We start from the raw sequence: 18,008 nt of genomic DNA, 5'->3' as shown, positions 1-18,008 counted from the left end.
CCCCCCCCCATGCGTTGGAGTTACTCCCCTTTTGCACAACCCCCTTGCCCCATTTGCACACCCCCATTTGCACCACCCCCATTTGCACCATCCCCATTTGCACCACCCCCTTGCCCCATTTGCATCCCATGACTCACGACAGCATATTACATAGACGGAAAGTATGAATTACACCCCTTGACTGACACCTTCTTTCTCATTTAGTACTCTCTTCGTTCCATGTTCGCCAAACTTGTTACAAAGATTCAATTCGCTTAATTCATATGATTCTGAAGATTTTGATGACTCTGGGCTTTTCACTTCCCCTGTCACGAAGGGTCTTCGATTGTCCGCCACACCATCACGTCGACAGAGTTCATCACGAGAACAGATGGCGCAGAGATCCGCTTCCTTGGCTTCAAGACATGATGACATGTATAATGCCAAATACGTCGACCAATTTGAGCCTTCGATTTCTCCTTCCAAATTAGTTCGTCAATTGTCCACCGAAAATAAACAACGACGAGGTCTGTCACGATCACAGATGGCGCCGAGAACTACAGGTACTTGCGGATCTTTGGGACATGAGCCCCTGTTACCGAGGGGTTACCGTCACATGGTGTCGAATGGACGTAGTTTGTCGGTAATCCGCCCGTAGCGATGAGCGTGAATGCTGAAAACCTGCATTCACACCGTAGGCAGAGCATTGCTTCATGCTGTGTCACGCCCTCAAATCTGTGTCAATTGTTGATTCGCTATATTGATGATCCTTTACGCAGTCATGCTGACTGACGGTTTCATATACCGGCACTCAATGTTGCAGTCGGTTGGGAGTGAGCACCTCGCTTCACGCGAACACTATTATATAAAGCGACTGAAATCGATCACTTCCCCCAACGACTCAAAGCTTTCGCCCACTGATCTCACTTTCCTCTGTCTCTCATACACACATACATATATTTCCATCACTAATACCACACGACAAACAATGTCATCATCCAAATCCACCACCACCACTTCCCCGACCGACAACAAATCCAAATCCGCCACAACTACATCTTCTTCTGCTTCTGCTTCTTCTTCCTCCAAAAAAGCCACCAAAAAGGAGGGCTGCAATGTTTGTCAAGATTGTACTAAATTTGCCTTGGATAAAGATGTCAGTGGAGCTATGTATGGAGGACGGAATTGCGAGTGTGGACATGCTGAGGGGAGTATGTTGATTTTTACTTTCATTCTTTCTTTGATCTTTCTTTTCTTTTTGACGTACTTGTATTTTGGGGGGAGAAAAGGGGAGGGGAAGGGAGGGGAGGGGAATGGAGGGGAGGGGAAGGGAAGGGGAGATAGGAGAAAAAAAAACATAATATGAATTTTGTGCTGATTTTATTGCTAGGTCATAATTGATTGAGGATAAATGAATGATGAGGGGGTTAAGGGATGAGTGATGGGTGATGGGTGATAAGAATAGGAGGGAATGGAGGGGAAGGGAAGGTGAGGAGAAGAATGGACGAGTTGTATATATAGGTACATATCTGTATATACCTAAGTACCATTCTCATATCTTCACTGTCTATCTAGACCTTCATCTTCTCAAACATGGTCACAGTCTCTTGCAATGCCCGCAATCTGGCCTCAACGTCTCGCTTTCGGACCTCAACCACTTGCAGGGCGTCAGTGACATCCTTGTTCTGCACTTTCATCATGTCTGCCCTGATCGATTCGATGTCATGTTGCTCCTTCTCCGCTGCATCCAATCTCGCCTGGTATTTTTCTGCCTCCTTCCCGAAATCGTGAATGCGGTCCTGGACGAGCAGATAGACATTCGCGTCGGCAGAAACAGGGAATACCGCACAGCGGCAGTTGGTGGTAATGCCCTCTCCTACCTGTAGTATGGTGATTTCCACTGGTGTCTTGCCACTGAGAGACTCGATGGCGGAAATCTGGGCAGTTACGGTATCATGAGACATTTGAGTCAGAGGTGCGATATAAGCGACACCTTTGTCCTTGATAGCATATTCGACCATGAGAGATCGAATTCCTTTGGAACAGCCCAGTACAAGCTCATAGGCTGTCTCGGATCGCGCGTCATCCAACGACGGGTCATATTCCGGATAGTGCGCGACGGTGATTGAGATGGTATCATCGCCTGGCCTTCGTGGTAGCCTCTGCCAAAGTTCTTCGGTGAGGAAAGGCATAAAGGGAGCGAGGAGCCGCAAGCCAGTCTCCAGTGTCGTATAGAGTGTATCCATGGCCGACCGAGCCTCTTCGGTCGTGCCCTCGGAGATAATCGACTTGGAATTCTCGATATAGATGGCGAACAGCTCATCGTACAGGTATCGATAGCTGATCTGAGTCGACCTTGCAAATTCGCGCTCCTCAAGTGCGCGATTGATTTGTTTCGCGGCACTGTTCATCTTCGTCAAAATCCACTTCTCGGGCAGACTCTCCTTACCTGCAAGAGCACTCGTTTCGCGAGGAACAAAGTCTTCGCCGAGCTTCCCGAGTACGTATTTCGTAGCCTGGTAGATCTTGTTGCAGAATCTTCGATAGCTGTGCATCGTCTTGACATCGAAATTGATGTCGCTGCCAGATGCTTGAGTGTAGTTGACAAGGGAGAAGCGCAAGGCATCGGCGCCAACCTCTGGGATTCCTTGTGGAAAGGCCTGCAACGTGTTAGCATATGGATTCGACGATACGGCGAAGGACTGAGGCTTCGCCTCGAGCTAAAGCGTCTCATCCGAGCAGCACGAGTGTACAGTCCAGCTATGCTTTACGTGAGATATCTCAAGTCGATGCCCCCAGCGTCAACAACTTACCTTCTTCTGGTACCTTTCAGCGTTCTTGACTTCGCTCTGGGCAAGATTCCCCTGCAACAGCTTCTGATGCAGTTCATCAAGAGAAATCCCATCCAGGATGTCGATAGGATCGATCACATTCCCCAAAGATTTGGACATTTTCCTCCCATCGCTGTCTCGTATCAAACCATGGCAAAAAACCTCTTTGAAGGGCACCTGGCCGGTGAGCTTAAGGGAGAACATGATCATGCGGCTGACCTAGAAGAGGGATAAATGGTAGGTATATATGGTCAGTAAATGTTGCAGAGATGCTACCCCGACCGATAACTCAGCGGTTGTGAACTCACCCAGAAAGGTACGATATCCCACCCCGTCTCCAGGGTCGTGGTTGGAAAGTAGTTCTCCAGATCTGGCGTTTTGTCTGGCCATCCAAGGGTACTAAACGGCCAGAGGCCAGAGCTAAACCAGGTGTCCAGCACGTCTTCGTCTCGTTTCAGTGTCACATTTTTGCCCGGGAATTTCTTCTCTGCCTTGCTCCGAGCCTCTTGTTCTGTCGCGCCGCAAACCCAGTAGTCATCGTTCGCATTATTGTCAGCTTCTTCACCCTCGAAACTGATGTAGTACGCCGGTATCTGATGGCCCCACCATAGCTGTCTCGATAAACACCAGTCTTGAAGATCTCGCATCCAGGTCAAGTACTGGCGTTTCTGCACGTCCGGCCGGATGACGAGTTCGCCGCTTTCAACAACTTTGATGGCCGGATCTTTGAGAGGTTGCATTTTCATCCACCACTGAGGTTTCAGTAAAGGCTCAATGACATCTCCTGATCGGCTGCATATCGGAACGACCATCTTGTTCGGCTCTTGCTTGGTCAAGAGGCCCAAACTTTTAAGCTCTTCAATGACACCATACCTCGCATTGAATCTCTTCTCTCCGGCATAGTGACCAGCGTTGCTGTTGAGAGTACCGTCCTCATTCAAGATGTTGATGAAGGGCAGGTTATGTTTCTTGCCCAGGTTGAAATCATTATGATCGTGGGCAGGGGTGAGCTTCACTGCACCAGTTCCAAACTCTCTGTCGACATATTCATCGGCGATGATTTTCAGTTTTCTATCGGGTATGATGGGGTGCAGCGCCGTCTTGCCCACAAAATCCTTGTATCTGTCGTCCTGAGGGTGCACCGCAATGGCAGTATCGCCAAGCATCGTCTCGGGTCTTGTTGTTGCTACTTCGATGGTCTGGCCGTTGGTCCCTTCGATGGGGTATTTGAAATACGTGAGAGTTCCGAATTCGATCTTGCGGTCATATCCAGGCACATCAAGCTTCGTCGATCCCTCAAGCTCTTTTTGATCCACTTCCAGGGTAGATAGAGCAGTAGAGAGGCGACAGGACCAATGCACCAGCCTGTTGGCTCGATATATCAGGCCTTCCGAGTGGAGTTGCACAAACGTTTCAGTGACGGCTTTGGACAATTGCGGGCTCATGGTAAAGGCTTCTCGCGACCAATCCACGGAAACGCCCAGTCTACGTGTCGTTTTGTTGATCTCTCGGTGGTAGTCCTCCTTCCAGTCCTGGCACAACTGCACAAATTCCTCTCGACTGAAGTCCTGCCTTTTGGATTTGCCGTCGATGGGGTGCTTTGCGAGCTGCTTTTCGACGACGGCCTGTGTGGCAATGCCTGCATGGTCGGTGCCGGGAATGTAGAGGGTCGAGTACTGCAGCATACGATGCCACCTGATGAGGGTGTCTTCTAACGAGAGCGCCAGAGCGTGCCCAATGTGCAGTTTGCCCGTGACCTAAGAATGAAATTAGCAGGTATGAAGAGTCGTCGATCGATACATGAGTCATACATTTGGCGGTGGTATAGCAATCACGTATTTGCCTTTCGGTTTCAGACGGCCGTTCTCTTGTGTTTGTGGCTTGAACAGTCCTTGGTCCTCCCAGAAGCTGTACCAGGCAGATTCCACGACCTTCGGTATGTAGGCCTTGTGGAATTCGTCGTCAAGTGATTTCAGGATTTTCTTTCGTCCAGTTGGGGTCTCTTCGATCCAATCTTGTGATTCGACAGCAGGAGCATCCTGCCTCTTGAGCTTCTTATCCTTGGCAGCACCGTCGAGTCGTTGCTGCGCCTGCTGCGCCTGCTGTTCTTGCTTTTCCTTCTTGATGGCGAACTTCGCGAGCTTGAGTCGTTGCTTCTCGCTGATAGTCTTCTCTGAGGTCTGTGTCGAGGCCATCTTCGATTGCGCTAAGCTAGGGGAAAGAAATCGACCGCACGGCACGTCACCAAGACAAGCGAGGTTCGCAAGGTCGAGGTCGCGGCTTGTTCGGCGAGGGAGCGATGATGGCGGTGCGAACAATGTGTGTATGCGGAGCTGAATGTGCGTGTATGTCGTCGTGCTGAAGCGATTCGGGAGAAGGTAGGCGGAGCGGAGTGACTGCAAGGACGCTTCGGCTCGCGTGATTCGAAGGATGTAAGAGCAGAAAGGAGAGGAAGGGGACGATAAAGCGGGAAGAGAAGGAATGATGGGATGTGCAGCGGGAGCGCTGACAACAGAGAGGAGGCGGATGTGCAAAAAGAGGTCGAGAATATTGTGAGTACATGTAGGTACCTACGGGGAGGTAGGTGGAGAAGTGTTGCAAATAGGTACAGGTAGTTTCTGTGTTGACTGCTTAGGTACCTAAGGTAAGCGGTCTCTATACACGTTTATGTCAAAGATACATTAGGTAAGTTACCGTATCTTCTTATCTTCTGATGCTTTCCAGATTATTACCTGTTTCAACGGGCAGGTATACCGTATACTACGTACCTTAGTCAGTTTATAGTTCAATAGTGCTAAACTATATGCCCTTCCTATTTCGAATTATAGTTCTGTATCCTTATCTGCCTACCTCCTAGTGCTGTGCCTCTGTTGTGTTCCAATCCTTTCTCATAAGTGATATACAGAAAGCCTTACTCTTCAGTTCTATGTTATAGATATCCAGACTCCCCCTCCTCTACTGAGACCCAGTGACCATCTCCCCTCCTTCGTTGATTTCTCAGTCACCTTACTGAACCTCTACTGTGCTCAGCATACCGGCAGCGACAGTGCCGCTAGGAGGTAATTCAAAACTCATACCTACCTGGTACCTAATGTACCTACCTTCATGAGGTATGTATAAAAACCCGAGTGGACGATTCACTTGACGCGCGCATAGACATACAGGGAAGTTTCATAAGCTAACAATCTCATGAGTCATGCAGGGCAGTCTCCTACGGCCTCGCGTACGCTACGCGCCTCCTTGCACTGTGTGCTTCGTCGCTAATTTCCCGGTTAAAAAAAAACCTGCGCCAGTCTCTGCATAGAGTAAAAAAACGTGGGTATAGGGCAACAGTATACCCACATGGACCCCAAACTAGACTCCAAACGAATGGATTTGCCAATGTCATTGTTCAGAAATCCTTCAGAAATCCTTCTTGGCAGTGCTTTCTCGGATCAAGCTCCGGCATCAATCGACTTTGCGAATTGAACTGCTTGGCGATATGCACGTGCGGATAGCGTGCGGCCTTGTTCGTGATGGCGAAGCCAAGTGCCAACCCGAACGGATGCTTGGAGTAAGCAATGGAGGTAGGCTACCTTCTGAGCCGGGGAGTCTTTCACGACGGTAGTGACAGAGTCATGCAAAAAGCTAACGTCGTAGGCCATGAGTAAGAATATGGGATGCTTGACCTCATATCCTGATTGAATCGGATCGCACGACACCTCGAGCAAGCCGGCAGTACGAGCTGACAACGTCTCTGCAATTTCTTGAACCATAGGCTGTGCATCGTCCATCGAGATTGACATCAGTTGGTCTCGTTCCGCAGCATGGCTGTTCTCGAGACACGCCATGGAAAATGTCAGAAGGTCTACCGGCTCGCTCGATGCTGCACGCAATGACAGGTATCTCATAGCGCTGTCTCGGAATAATGCATCAGCACGCCTGTCTAGTATGACTGGAAGAAGATCGCGTATCTCTGGAGGCGACGCGTCTAGTCTTCTCAGCAGTACGTCAATACTGTCACCTCTTGCAAGCCCTTCGTTCATCTCGCACGTTACAAGCACAACCCATAGAAAGATGCCATTGGACCTCGCGACAATTTCCGAGGCAAGCTTCTCCACATTCGATTCGGCAATTGCCTGCTTTGTCCGTGCTAACTGCTGTCTCATCCTTTCGCCGGCGTAAAGCAACAGGTCTGCAGAGGTAAAATTTTCCAGGGTCAACGTCGCACTAAGTCGAAAAAAGCGTCTGAGGGATGGCCACGGGGTACTGGAAGCACACACCTTGACGTGAGGGCGCTCGACCAACTTCTCAAGCAAACTCAGCAGCACGGTGCGATCTCCTTCGCATTCTCCGAGTGCATCGATGAAGAAGCAGTAGCTGGAGGATTGCGATTTGCCATGGTCAAGCAGAGCCAACAAGACCTCGCAGAGCTTTGATTCGGATAACACAGTCTCGCGAAATGGAGGACAGCCCGTCGATGAGCATCGAGACTCAAACAAAACTCTCTCCACGATCCTCGCCATACTGCGATCATTCTCCAGAATTTGGTACACGGAAGCCCGGAGTAAGCCAAGGATACTTTTCTGCAGAGGCTTGCCAGAATTCCAGAAAAAGTAAGATACAAGCACAACGCCTGCGTTGCCAGCCCATTTAGAAAGCGCGGCCTCCGTTTCTGGAGACGTCAAGAGGAAATTCATCAAGGTCGATTTGCCGGAACCTGCCTTGCCGGTCACCCAGTAGAAGCGGTCACCCCTGAGGAGCCAGTGACTCACATCTGCGCAATTGTCGGCCTTAGTATTGGGCTGGAACACCCACGGGAAGGTTTTGACATTGGCAGCAGCGACGGTGTCTTTTCGCGAGGTCATGCCAGGAAAATCGAGTAGTCTAAGCAGTTGAGCCGCACATTCTACTTCGCTGTCCACGTCCGAAATGTTGAATTCCCCGGAGTCACAAAACGGATCAGGCTCCCTAGTTCCAGTCAGAGGCATAGCAACACAAGGGGAGGAAGTCACAAATGCTGGATAAGACAGTCGCAATGCAGTCAGGGCTCAAGAAGGTTCTTCTGAGTTATGATGGGAACAGTAGAATAAGTACGGGAGCCGCTGGGGAAACGGTTAATACCTGTTTTTGGCGCAGCTGTGGCGAACGGGAGCGGAGTTGACACCGGCCTTCTCGACATTCTCGATGCGGTATCTGAGCCGATTGTGGCACTCGAGAGGCACGGTGATCCGATAAGAACTCTGCATGCAGGCTCGTTCAAAGGCCTGATTCAGCCGCAGCACCTACTACGCTCTACGGAACTCTTCCGGGCACCTTGCTCACTCTCCACCTGCCATTCCGATGGATGGCTACACTTGTGCTGGAACAGACCCCTCTACTCTTGTATATTCGCGATGAGCATTACGAAGTTACTGCTAGCCAGGCGCCAGAGGCTGAGAATGCTCTTGAGACTGTCCAGCAAGACCATTCTTCATTCACTTCATCGCGATATGGACGGCAGCTATGCTTCCTCATATTCCTCCGGGAATTCTCCCAGTATCTGGTCTACGCTCGTTTGATGGCGGTCTTCGAGGACATTATCTGCACTCGTCACTACTCGAAAACAACTCACTGCCTTCTCAAAGACTGCAAAATTGTTTCCGTGCCGAATGAGCTTGCCTTTCTGGAGGTTGCTGATTTCCTTCCGGTGTGCTATTATCGCTCTTTTCCCGTGGACTACAGTGGCGTCGCTGTACGCGGCCGGCGCCATATCACAAAGCTTTGGGGCACTCATTTCCGGCAATCTTGACTGCAACATTCACATGGAGACTTGGCTCATGGTAATGCCTGGTCTGGAGCGCCAGTTCTGCTTGCAAGTAGTCTACACACAGTGGCCTTGGCGATTTTGTTCGTATCTATGTGTTTACCGCAAACGAACTCTAGGGGATTCCAAGCCGGTCGACCTGGGCTGAACCGAGTTGGTATCCGCGATCCCGAGCAACACCCAAGGCCTGCTCCAGATCAAAAGATGCCATGAACAGCAGATCCGCAAGCGCGCTCGGCTTGGATGCCACCACAATTGCAGTCAGATCCTCTACATTGTTCGTCACATGTGGGAGTCTTGAGGCGAAGTAATCCGTATGGGCTTCGATCACCAGCCGTGTGGCATCGTGCTCACGGACCTCAGTCTGAGAAATTCGAGCAACTGCAGAATGAATGCGGTAGCCATACCCAGGACCCTTGACGAAACCAATCTCCAATTGCTCCCTCCTTGCCCACCTGCGCGCGAGCAAAGAGGCCCCAAACGCCCAGTCCTGCCACTTCGGCACCGTCTCCATGTAATGCAGACCCTGAGAGATCTCGGTACGGCGATACACGATAGCGATGTGTATATGGTGCTTTCGGGCAACCATTTCCTCACGGAGAGGGTACGAGGAGATCGTCAAGCCACTGAAGTCCCCAAACATCTCCGACATGGTGTGTACGAATGCGACCTCGGGCTTCTCGGAGAGGATTCGTGTCGCTTCCGATAGAAAGCTTCCATGCTCCAAGATTGGCAGCAAAACGTCGTCTCCGTCCAGACAAACAATGTAGTCTCCCCCAGCTGCCTTCAGGCCTGTGTTGCGAGCGAATTGGACGCCGAGGTTCTTGCCATGGCGGATCACTTTGAGATCCGGCTCAGAGGCCAATTCTTCTATCACGCGGACGCTCATCTCGTCTGTCGAACCATCGTCCACCACAATCACTTCTCTATCGACACCTGCTGTATGCTGTCGTATCGAGGATACACAGTCGCGGAGGTAATAACCCGCGTTAAAGCTGGGGACTATAATAGACACCCGGCGCATTGTTGAGGGAGAATCTGACACTGTCAGGCCTTCTAGTGGACAAGAAGGACAAAAGTCGGCAGATAAGAAGAAGAAGAAGAAGAAGAAGATACAGCATGATGAGGACGGCTAATCACCTCGATATATCCACTGCAGAGGGCCCGCATAGCGTCAACACGCTAGCTTCTAATCCGGCAATCCGGGATGTCTTTTGAACTACCTAGCTGAGGTGGGCTCAAACAATTCTTCGGTTGGGCCTGATGCAATGCCTAGGCATGTGTGCCGTTCGTTTCTCACACCCTGTCTTCTCTCCTCAAAATCAGGCGGATTTTGTGCGACTCTAGGGCGCCTCCTGGCCGATCCAGGGCCCACAGAAATCACTTGTCACACCGAGTACGGTCACCTGGTCGGGTGCTCAGAGGAAAACGCCACGTCGTCGGCCATATATGCGTACCACGGGTCGTCGTACTGTGAAACTTTTGGGCACTCGGGAGCTGGGTAGTCGAAGTCTACCTCAATGTCGCCACGCCAGTCAGCCGCAGCCAGCTTGAGAAGTCCATCAAGTATAGCGCATGAGGGGACATGTGACTGCAGGTCGCTGTAGGTGGGTTTATCTTGGAGCCACCTCTCAAATATTTCAGTTTCTGCCGTGTAAGAATACGATTTACCGTAGGGACGCTCGAAGGTCTCCTGACGAATGAATCCTTGGGTCCGAGCAATCCGAGCGTTCGCTCTCGTGACAACTGTTGCAGAATTCACGCCACGAACATCGGTATCGCCCAAACGAGCTTGTATAGGATGTTTCGTCACGTTTGTGGCAATTGAAAACGCTGTGCCCAGCCTCACGTCAATGTCGGTACAATGCAACCGGCCATTGATGTTGTAGGGAACCTCTGGAAACGGACCCCACGAGCGCATACCTGGTGTTGTTTGCTCGAGCGAGATGGTTCCCAGCGTAAGCACACGACCGGAGGACCGAAACCTCAAGGCGTAGGATGCAACAATGTCGGTTTCGCCGTACGGAAGGCCATCTTGCAACTCGGAGAACTCTGGTCGGTAACCTGAAGTGTTTGGTTCGAGGTTTCCGATCCGCATGCGCTGATCGTGCGGTCCGGCAGAGAATCCTTGCAGCGTGATGAAAAACTCTTCTTCTGGGAAAAGCTGTCTGTTCAACAAGAGAAGCCGGGCCAGAATGTCGATGTAGTGATAGGCGCCGTGCATGAGCATACCGTAGCCGTATTTGTAGGGATGGTCTTCCCGCTGACTGAACTCGGACGGGAGATTCCACACCCCTGAGGCAGTCTTGATGTGAACAGACGTGATTGGTGTCTGTAAACGCTGCATCATCATCGCCACTGGCTGTCGAAGCTTCTTCTCGTAGATCTCGTGGAATCGACCCAGACACAACATGGCAGAATGGACGCCGGCCTCCACTGATGCTTTCGCAATGGCGTGGACGCCTGGCATCAAAGCTCGATGGTCGAGGACACCATCTTTAATGGGTAATATCAGGGGCTTGGAAACCAAGATGTCAAAGTGTTGTGCTAATGCATGCCTGATATATGCATCATGCGACTGCGGCTCCGTGGTGAGAACAATCTTCTTTCTCGTTCCGTCGTTTGTGAGCAGGCCGTGCTGGACCAGCCATCCGATGCCGGAATCGGTGCCATCTCGCAAGACGTTTTCAGGAATGTACGTGCACGATGCAGGTTGAACAGGCAACTTAGCAAGCCTGGCCTCAACTTGTTGCTGCTGGCACTCGCGGTCGATGATGTGGTATCGATTTAGATTACCGTGCACGATTGCGTTGTGTATGCACCTGGAGTACTTGTAGCCCGCCACTGGGCCAAAGCCAATGATTACAAGCTCCATGATAGCTGCTGTTACCCGATATTGCTGGAGGCGAGTTCTGTAGGAACGCAACTGGGCTTATTATGGCTACTACAAAGGGCGTCTGAAAATGAATGTGAGTTAGTACGGCTCCGGCTAGGAGGCTTGCGACAGCGATTTCTTACATTTGAAAGCAGCTTTACAGGTGCTTGTGTCCATCCAATCTTCCGAGAGGGACTTTGCAACGTCTGATATATACCGCTAGTGGGCTTCTCACATAACACAATCGGCAAAAACGTTGAAGTACCCTACATGGTGACTTATAATACTAGTCTCACCGGAGGCGATGAGGACCGAGACGTGGTTTCGGCGTCATCGGCGAAGCGGATTCCTCCAGACTGCCTTCGATAGCCACATTCTCACAATGCAAGACTGCATGCCCGCTCTTCTTGTTCAGCGTTCAGCGTTCAGCGTTCGACGATTATGATAGATCATAATACGTACGAGGTTGCGAGGCCTAGCCACCCTTTACTGGGATGGGTGACAGTAGGGACAATAGCGTCATTCGTCTATAGCATCTTTTGATAGGCAGCAACAATGTGACCAAGCGGCACAGCCGATCGTTAGACTACCCGCACCTTGATATTACCTCAGAGGGACTAGTCTTGATCTTTTAGGTGCAGACTCTCAAGCAAGTAGAGTACAATCTCTCGGGAAACTCGCTCGAGTGGAGTCATTGCATCCTGCAACCGGCAAAATAGAAGAGTCTCTTGATTTTAAGCCTGGCGAGTGGCGACGATCAAAACTGCGTCTTCTGATACGCTGTATATAGATGTAGATAGACTATCGATCGGCTGTGCCACTGTAGAAGGCGACTGTAGCGGAATCCTGCTGTTCCACGAATGTCGCCACATGCTGACAGCAGGACTCAAGATCCACTTCTCGCTGAAGATGCCGAATACGACATCTGTAAGAGATCAAATGTCTGATGTTGGTAGCGTAAGCCGCGTAGAAAGCTAAAGGAGAATAATAGTGGCTTCTTCGATGTCGAGAGAGGGAGTAGGACTGTTTACATACCGTATACTTGGAAGACTGCAGCATATTCAGCCTGGTCTTATCAGAGTCATTCATGACAAGAAAAGAAATACTCACGAACCGGACATGTTGAGTGGCTCCACTCTCACCCATAAATGCAATCACACCTTGACAGCATGACTTCAGATCCACTTACGGAAGCCCGAGATGAGACATCGCTTGGGGAAATGCCGTGTTGTTCATCGAGTCCTCTCCCAGGTGCTCTCTGGGTATCTGCATCGGATACTGGATCCACGAACTCATACATTCGCTTAAGACACACAATCGCTTGCCTGTCTCTATTACAACCTCTATCGAAAGATCCGTTCTCATTTCCCCACACCTAACCTACTTCATCATCAACAGAGAGCGAAAAGGAAAAAAAAAGGTCATGACATCCGATACTGCGCGTATCAAAGCCACTCTTGCACAAGAACGACAATTTCATCCCGTCGTGGCTGTCGTTGGAGTCGGATACGTTGGTTCACACCTGGTTGAGGCATTCGCCAGAGTCTACGAGGTGATTGCTTTTGATGTTTCAAAGCAGAGAATCGAAAAGATCGCACAGCAATTCTCAGGATCAGCGGCGGTTCGAACAACTTCACATGCCCCTGATTTGGCTGCCGCGAACGCTATTCTCATATCCGTCCCAACCCCTCTCAACCACGACAAAACCATCGATACCACGTTCCTAGAGATAGCAATACGAACCATCGCCCAGCATGTTCGCCCAGGAGTTACTGTGGTCGTAGAAAGCACAGTAGCGATAGGCATGACAAGAGAGCTCCTCAGCTTCCTGGTCGCCACAAAGCACGCTAAAGTGGGCATGTCTCCAGAGGTATACCATATCGAACGCTTACGAAAGCAGAGCTGACATTGAGTGGCCAGAGAGTGGATCCAGGGCGCAAATTTCCCGCGTTCCAGAGTATCCCAAAGATCATCTCCGGCATAGACTCTCCATCATTGGCTGCTGTACATCAGCTCTATGGGCGTGTGTTTGACCATCTGATTCCGGTGTCTTCGTTGGAGGCGGCAGAAATGACGAAACTCTACGAGAATTGTCAGCGCATGGTATGTGCGGCGTATGCCAATGAGATGGCCGACGCTTGCGCCTCCCTGGGCATCGATGAATGGGAGGTTAGCAGAGCGGCCGCATCGAAACCATTCGGTTACCAACCATTTTGGCCTGGACCGGGAGTCGGTGGCCCCTGCATACCTGTGAATCCTTATTATCTCCTGAAGACATGCAACATGCCCATCCTCCAGCACGCAACCGAAACCTCGTGGAGACGGCCTTCTGAGATTGTTGATCGGCTGATGCGAGTGCTTGAGAACAAGCGAGGCACGACTGGGGCTCGAAGGCCTTTGTCAAACTTGAAAATGCGTGTGCTCGTTGTAGGCGTAGGCTTCAAGAGGGGCCAGAGCATGCTTCATAACTCTCCAGGTGTTGCTGCCATCCAATTTCTGCTGGGAAAATACGATTTGGATGTCGAGTTCGCAGATCCTCTTGTCGATCAAACGGCTCTGGCCTACGTGCCGAAGCTGAACACGTCCGTGGATTGGAATAAGAATAGTCTTGAAGAATTCGCTGGGATACTCGTTACCGTGGATCAGGTAGGCCTCGATATGCATCTTCTTGATCTGCTTGAAGGTGTAATTGTGCACAACTACTCACCGAGATCATACACGTTGGCAAGCTTGTGAATCGGGATTTCGATTGGGCAGACCCGGCGATAGCGATCAATCGAGCTCGCTCAACAGGTGGTGGATTGGATTTGGTCGATGGAAGCGATTGCAGCTACCACAGCTTATTGGCAATCAGTCGAATGGGTTGGCATGAGATCATGGTCAGTAGAGTGTTGGTTAAGGCGACAGAAAATCTCAGTTGATGATTATTGGTACCTGAGGCACGTACCTATCACATCAATGAATTTCTCGGCATACTGTACTCACGTCCGTCCCATATACATGTACCTGACCTACCATTCTCCCATTGTGGTCGGCGATGAGGTTTACTTGTATGTAGTGCTGGCCACGAACATGTCGCTGCTCAGATATTGGCATCGCCTGAAGACTTCGAACACCCGGACTTAGTTTCTGTTCACCGCGAGTACACTCTTTCCCCTATCCAATCCCACTCTCTTCCTCGTCCGCATCTTCATCGCTCCCGCACCAAGCTTCTGCGGCGCCAACAATTCATCCTGACAGACGTAAGCCTCCGGAGCGAAGACGAGGGACTCGCCTGTTCGTAAATTCATAATACTCTCAAACATCTTCTCTAGTTCTGTACTGGTACCAGTGAGACTCGACGCCCCGCCCAAGTGGTTGCGGATGGTCGTGAACCACGCGGGCGATTTGAAGTGGTGTACAATGCTCACCGAGCATAGATCGAGCAGCTTACTTGATAGCGTGGGTTCTTGGGTGGCGATGAGAATTCTTGTGGCATTGTGCCTCTGCTCGCGAATCGTAGTCAGGAGGCGGTTGGTAAAGTTCCCAGCTGCAGGAGAATCATTCAGGTATTTATGCGCTTCATCCAGCGCGATGACCAGTCCGGCATCGGGTCGATTTTCTTTCACTAATCCCAGGCAGATCTCGAAAAGGAGACACACTGTAGCTGAGTCGATGAATGGATCGCTGAGGTCCACGATGGTGAGCGTACCAGGCTTGCTCTCGAACACATTATCCATTCCCTTCTTCTTCTTCTTTTGAGGCTGAAGAAAGCTGCGCAATAGATCCAGTCGCATGTTCATCATGCTGCGTTGACCGGGGATGAAGCTTTCTTTGTCCAGCAGTTGCTCGAACGCCGCCATTGTGAACTGGGTTCCTTGGATAGCCATCTGCCTCAGAATCTTCTGGATGACTTCCATGTACAGCGGCACATTTCCTTCGGCTTCCGAGAATGCCATCAACCGGAGCATCCTCTCGATGCTCAGATGCTGATCTTTAAACATCAACGTTGCTATCTCCAAATTCTCTGCCGCACCGGGGAGACGCGAGTATGCTTCTTCCAGCTTGAACTTGTTGCTGGGGGAGACCAGCACACGAACTCGAATCCCGCGGGAGCACAGGCTAGCAGCTTCGGAAACAGCGCTATTGGTACTGTCGACGTCGTAGTGAAAAACGACTCCGGCGACGGGCTGACGCAGGATCCCAAGTTCTTCGCTCACGAGGAGGCAGTTCTCGAGCATACAGCTCAAGGTATAGCTCTTGCCGCTCCCCTGCGAGCCGCAAATGAACACCGAACTAGGCGCGTTCGTGTTGAGAAAAACGGGCTCTTTGGCGTCAATTTCGGCGTGCTCGCCAATGTGAAACCCCAGTAGACCGTATTGTGGTAGAACGGGAGTTGTTGATGTAGTGGTCGTTGTTGGGTGATTCTTCGAGCATGTAGGGACTAGGAGGTTTGGAGGCGGCGAATGATTTTCTGTGACCATATGCTTGACTGCTAGCGAGAACAGTGGTGTCGTTCGGAACTCTTCCTCCCTACCGCTGCGACTACTCTCTTCTTCCTCGAAGAGCTGGAGGTAGTGAGCCCTCTCTGCTTTGTTGGATTTCGACATTCTGCGCCTCGGGGAGACAGTGTAAGACTTGGGATGCTTGGTCTGTTGGGGTCAGTATACAGGCTGAGTGTGGTACTTATATCCATCGTATCGACTTCCTCTTCCATAGAAGCGCATAAAGGGGCTACAGCAAACGATGGAACTTTCGGTCATTGTCTTCTCTGTGTCACTATTGCTTTCCTTTCTGCTGGTTTTAGTTCGCTCTTCCGCTTGCAAATACATACACATCCATTAGTTGGCAGCCATCAAGTACAGTTGGACTGGTCTGCCAGCCTATGCAGCGAGCTGGTTTTTCTTCTTCCATCATAGAGCACTGGAGCGGTAACTTGTCGCTACCCGTGATGCCTTTCTTCTTGCGGTCTGTGCTTGTAGCGGCTGTTTTGCAATGTGTAAGAAATTTATGGGATAGGAAGAAGTCAGTCCGCACTCGCCATTTCCCGAAGATCGCCCACCGTGTGGCAGCAAAAAAAAGCCTTGATATATGTCATTGACCCCGGCTGACTCATCAATCAAAGCATCAGTGGTTTAGTGGTAAAATCCGCGCTTGCCATCAGGCGAGCATCTTGCGCGGGCCCCGTGTTGTGAGTAGCAACCACCGTACTGTCTACATTGAACCGCATACTGATTATGATAATAGCGATTCACGGCTGATGCATTCAGTTGTGCAAACTCCTATGTTTCAATATATAGATTGCGACTTTTTCTTTTTCTTTTGCTCGGCTGCTGTCGCTCCCTCCGCTTAGTATCTCAATTTTCTTTAACGGTCTACTACTGTACAGTATAGTTGTACATATGTTTTAGTACACTTAAGGCGCTCTCCCTATAATAATCCGGTTATAGTGTTGAGTTTCCTCCTATTAGAGACAATATAAGTACTATCAATTAAAAACTTCCTTTTAGCCAGATATACCTCTAAGTCTACCCTAGGTATTAATATGTCCTACGGGCCTGCCCGTTGGTGGCACGGTGTCGGCCAATTTTCTATATATGTGCGCGCGTGCGTATGTATATGTATTCTATCTCTCTGTCTATCTTCTTCCTAGGTATCTCGTTCTCCTTCTTCTCGTTCTCCTTCTTGTTCTCCTTCTTGTTCTCCGTCTCTGTCTCTGTCTCTCGTCTCTTCTCTCTATCTCTTCTTGCTTAGCCTTTTCTTCTCTCTATCTCTTCTTCCTAGGCCTTTTCTTCTTCTTTTAAGGCTTCCTCTTCTTCCTCTTCCTCTTCCTCTTCCTCCTTCTCCTTCTCCTTCTCTTTCTCCTTCTCCTTCTCCTTCTCCTTCTCCTCCTCCTCTCCCTCTCCTTCTCCTCCTCCTCCCCCTTCTCCTCCTTGTCCTTCTCTTCTGAATTTTAGGCAATGTAGCCCGTAGGGACAGATAGGCAGGTCGGTAGGCAGGCAGGCAGGCAGGCAGGTATACCTGCGGCGGGCTTTTTCTTAAGGTGACAACGCTTTGGGTCTAGTGGATTTAGCGCGCCCCCCGCCAAGGATCGCGCCAATCAAACCGTGCGATTTCGAGTCTATTTCTCTGGCTATAGTAGTCTAAGCGCGCCAAATTGGTTGGCCTTCACTCCCCCCTGCACCTGACCTACGCTGCGCTTCGGAAGGTTTGGAGGTCGTTTTGTGTTGATTATGTACAGAACAACCTTCAGCTTACTCATCAAACACAGCATCAGTGGTTTAGTGGTAAAATCCGCGCTTGCCATCAGGCGAGCATTCAGCTTCACTGCTATCTGCGCGGGCCCCGTGTTGTGAGTAACATCCCTCGTAACACTTGCGATGAATGGTGTACTAATTGCGATAATAGCGATTCACGGCTGATGCATTCAGTTGTGCAAATTCCCATGTTTCAATACATGGATTGCGACATTTTTTCTTTTGCTCGAATGCTGTCTGTCCCTCGACCACACTCAGTATCCTTGGTTGGCCAACTTCCATAAGACCACATGGCCCTCAAG

General features: G+C 50.4%; 7 protein-coding genes across 7 annotated transcripts; 2 read left to right on the top strand and 5 right to left on the bottom strand.

Moving 5' to 3' along the window:
- Positions 1-1,473: 1,473 nt before the first annotated feature.
- SEPMUDRAFT_147643 (valyl-tRNA synthetase mitochondrial precursor) lies at positions 1,474-5,399 on the bottom strand. Its single transcript, XM_016904434.1, has 4 exons — positions 4,622-5,399; positions 3,119-4,567; positions 2,793-3,029; positions 1,474-2,639 (listed from the first exon to the last, which is right to left on the bottom strand). The coding sequence occupies exons 1-4, from the start codon at positions 5,003-5,005 to the stop codon at positions 1,551-1,553; spliced, it is 3,159 nt and encodes a 1,052-aa protein (XP_016764020.1). The 5' UTR covers positions 5,006-5,399; the 3' UTR covers positions 1,474-1,550.
- A 578-nt stretch (positions 5,400-5,977) lies between these two features.
- On the bottom strand, positions 5,978-12,062 carry SEPMUDRAFT_124070 (uncharacterized protein). The gene is made up of 3 exons (XM_016901880.1): positions 7,073-12,062; positions 6,450-6,984; positions 5,978-6,376 (listed from the first exon to the last, which is right to left on the bottom strand). Exon 1 carries the CDS (start codon positions 11,468-11,470, stop codon positions 9,998-10,000), a length of 1,473 nt encoding a protein of 490 aa, XP_016764016.1. The 5' UTR covers positions 11,471-12,062; the 3' UTR covers positions 5,978-6,376; positions 6,450-6,984; positions 7,073-9,997.
- SEPMUDRAFT_9096 (uncharacterized protein) lies at positions 6,731-7,705 on the bottom strand (the record flags this gene model as incomplete). Its single annotated transcript, XM_016910544.1, has 1 exon — positions 6,731-7,705. A coding segment is annotated over one exon (975 nt), but the record flags the coding sequence as incomplete, so codon positions are not given.
- Positions 7,828-8,580, top strand: SEPMUDRAFT_114959 (uncharacterized protein; the record flags this gene model as incomplete). Its single annotated transcript, XM_016901120.1, has 3 exons — positions 7,828-7,873; positions 7,929-8,015; positions 8,072-8,580. The coding sequence occupies 3 exons, from the start codon at positions 7,828-7,830 to the stop codon at positions 8,578-8,580; spliced, it is 642 nt and encodes a 213-aa protein (XP_016764018.1).
- SEPMUDRAFT_114958 (glycosyltransferase family 2 protein) lies at positions 8,711-9,619 on the bottom strand (the record flags this gene model as incomplete). The annotated part of the gene is made up of 1 exon (XM_016901119.1): positions 8,711-9,619. The coding sequence occupies one exon, from the start codon at positions 9,617-9,619 to the stop codon at positions 8,711-8,713; it is 909 nt and encodes a 302-aa protein (XP_016764017.1).
- An 831-nt stretch (positions 12,063-12,893) lies between the features above and the next one.
- Positions 12,894-14,662, top strand: SEPMUDRAFT_61226 (nucleotide sugar dehydrogenase; the record flags this gene model as incomplete). Its single annotated transcript, XM_016909555.1, has 2 exons — positions 12,894-13,340; positions 13,391-14,662. 2 exons carry the CDS (start codon positions 12,894-12,896, stop codon positions 14,204-14,206), a joined length of 1,263 nt encoding a protein of 420 aa, XP_016764015.1. The 3' UTR covers positions 14,207-14,662.
- On the bottom strand, positions 12,896-15,933 carry SEPMUDRAFT_61225 (uncharacterized protein; the record flags this gene model as incomplete). Its single annotated transcript, XM_016909554.1, has 1 exon — positions 12,896-15,933. One exon carries the CDS (start codon positions 15,931-15,933, stop codon positions 14,593-14,595), a length of 1,341 nt encoding a protein of 446 aa, XP_016764014.1. The 3' UTR covers positions 12,896-14,592.
- Between the last annotated feature and the right edge of the window lie 2,075 nt (positions 15,934-18,008).

Source organism: Sphaerulina musiva, assembly GCF_000320565.1.
Source record: "Sphaerulina musiva SO2202 unplaced genomic scaffold SEPMUscaffold_2, whole genome shotgun sequence".
NCBI classification, from domain to species: domain Eukaryota; kingdom Fungi; phylum Ascomycota; class Dothideomycetes; order Mycosphaerellales; family Mycosphaerellaceae; genus Sphaerulina; species Sphaerulina musiva.
The sequence above is the reverse complement of the archived record's forward strand: the minus strand, read 5'-3'. Positions and strand labels throughout refer to the sequence as shown.

Bases quoted from the DNA above. Each gene is read 5' to 3' on its own strand.
- SEPMUDRAFT_147643 (XM_016904434.1), bottom strand. From the start codon at position 5,005: ATGGCCTCGACACAGACCTCAGAGAAGACTATCAGCGAGAAGCAACGA. The intron at 3,030-3,118 runs GTGAGTTCACAA...TCCCTCTTCTAG, and splicing joins GGGATATCGTACCTTTCTGG to GTCAGCCGCATGATCATGTT. The intron at 2,640-2,792 runs GTAAGTTGTTGA...AACACGTTGCAG, and splicing joins CTGAAAGGTACCAGAAGAAG to GCCTTTCCACAAGGAATCCC.
- SEPMUDRAFT_124070 (XM_016901880.1), bottom strand. From the start codon at position 11,470: ATGGAGCTTGTAATCATTGGCTTTGGCCCAGTGGCGGGCTACAAGTAC.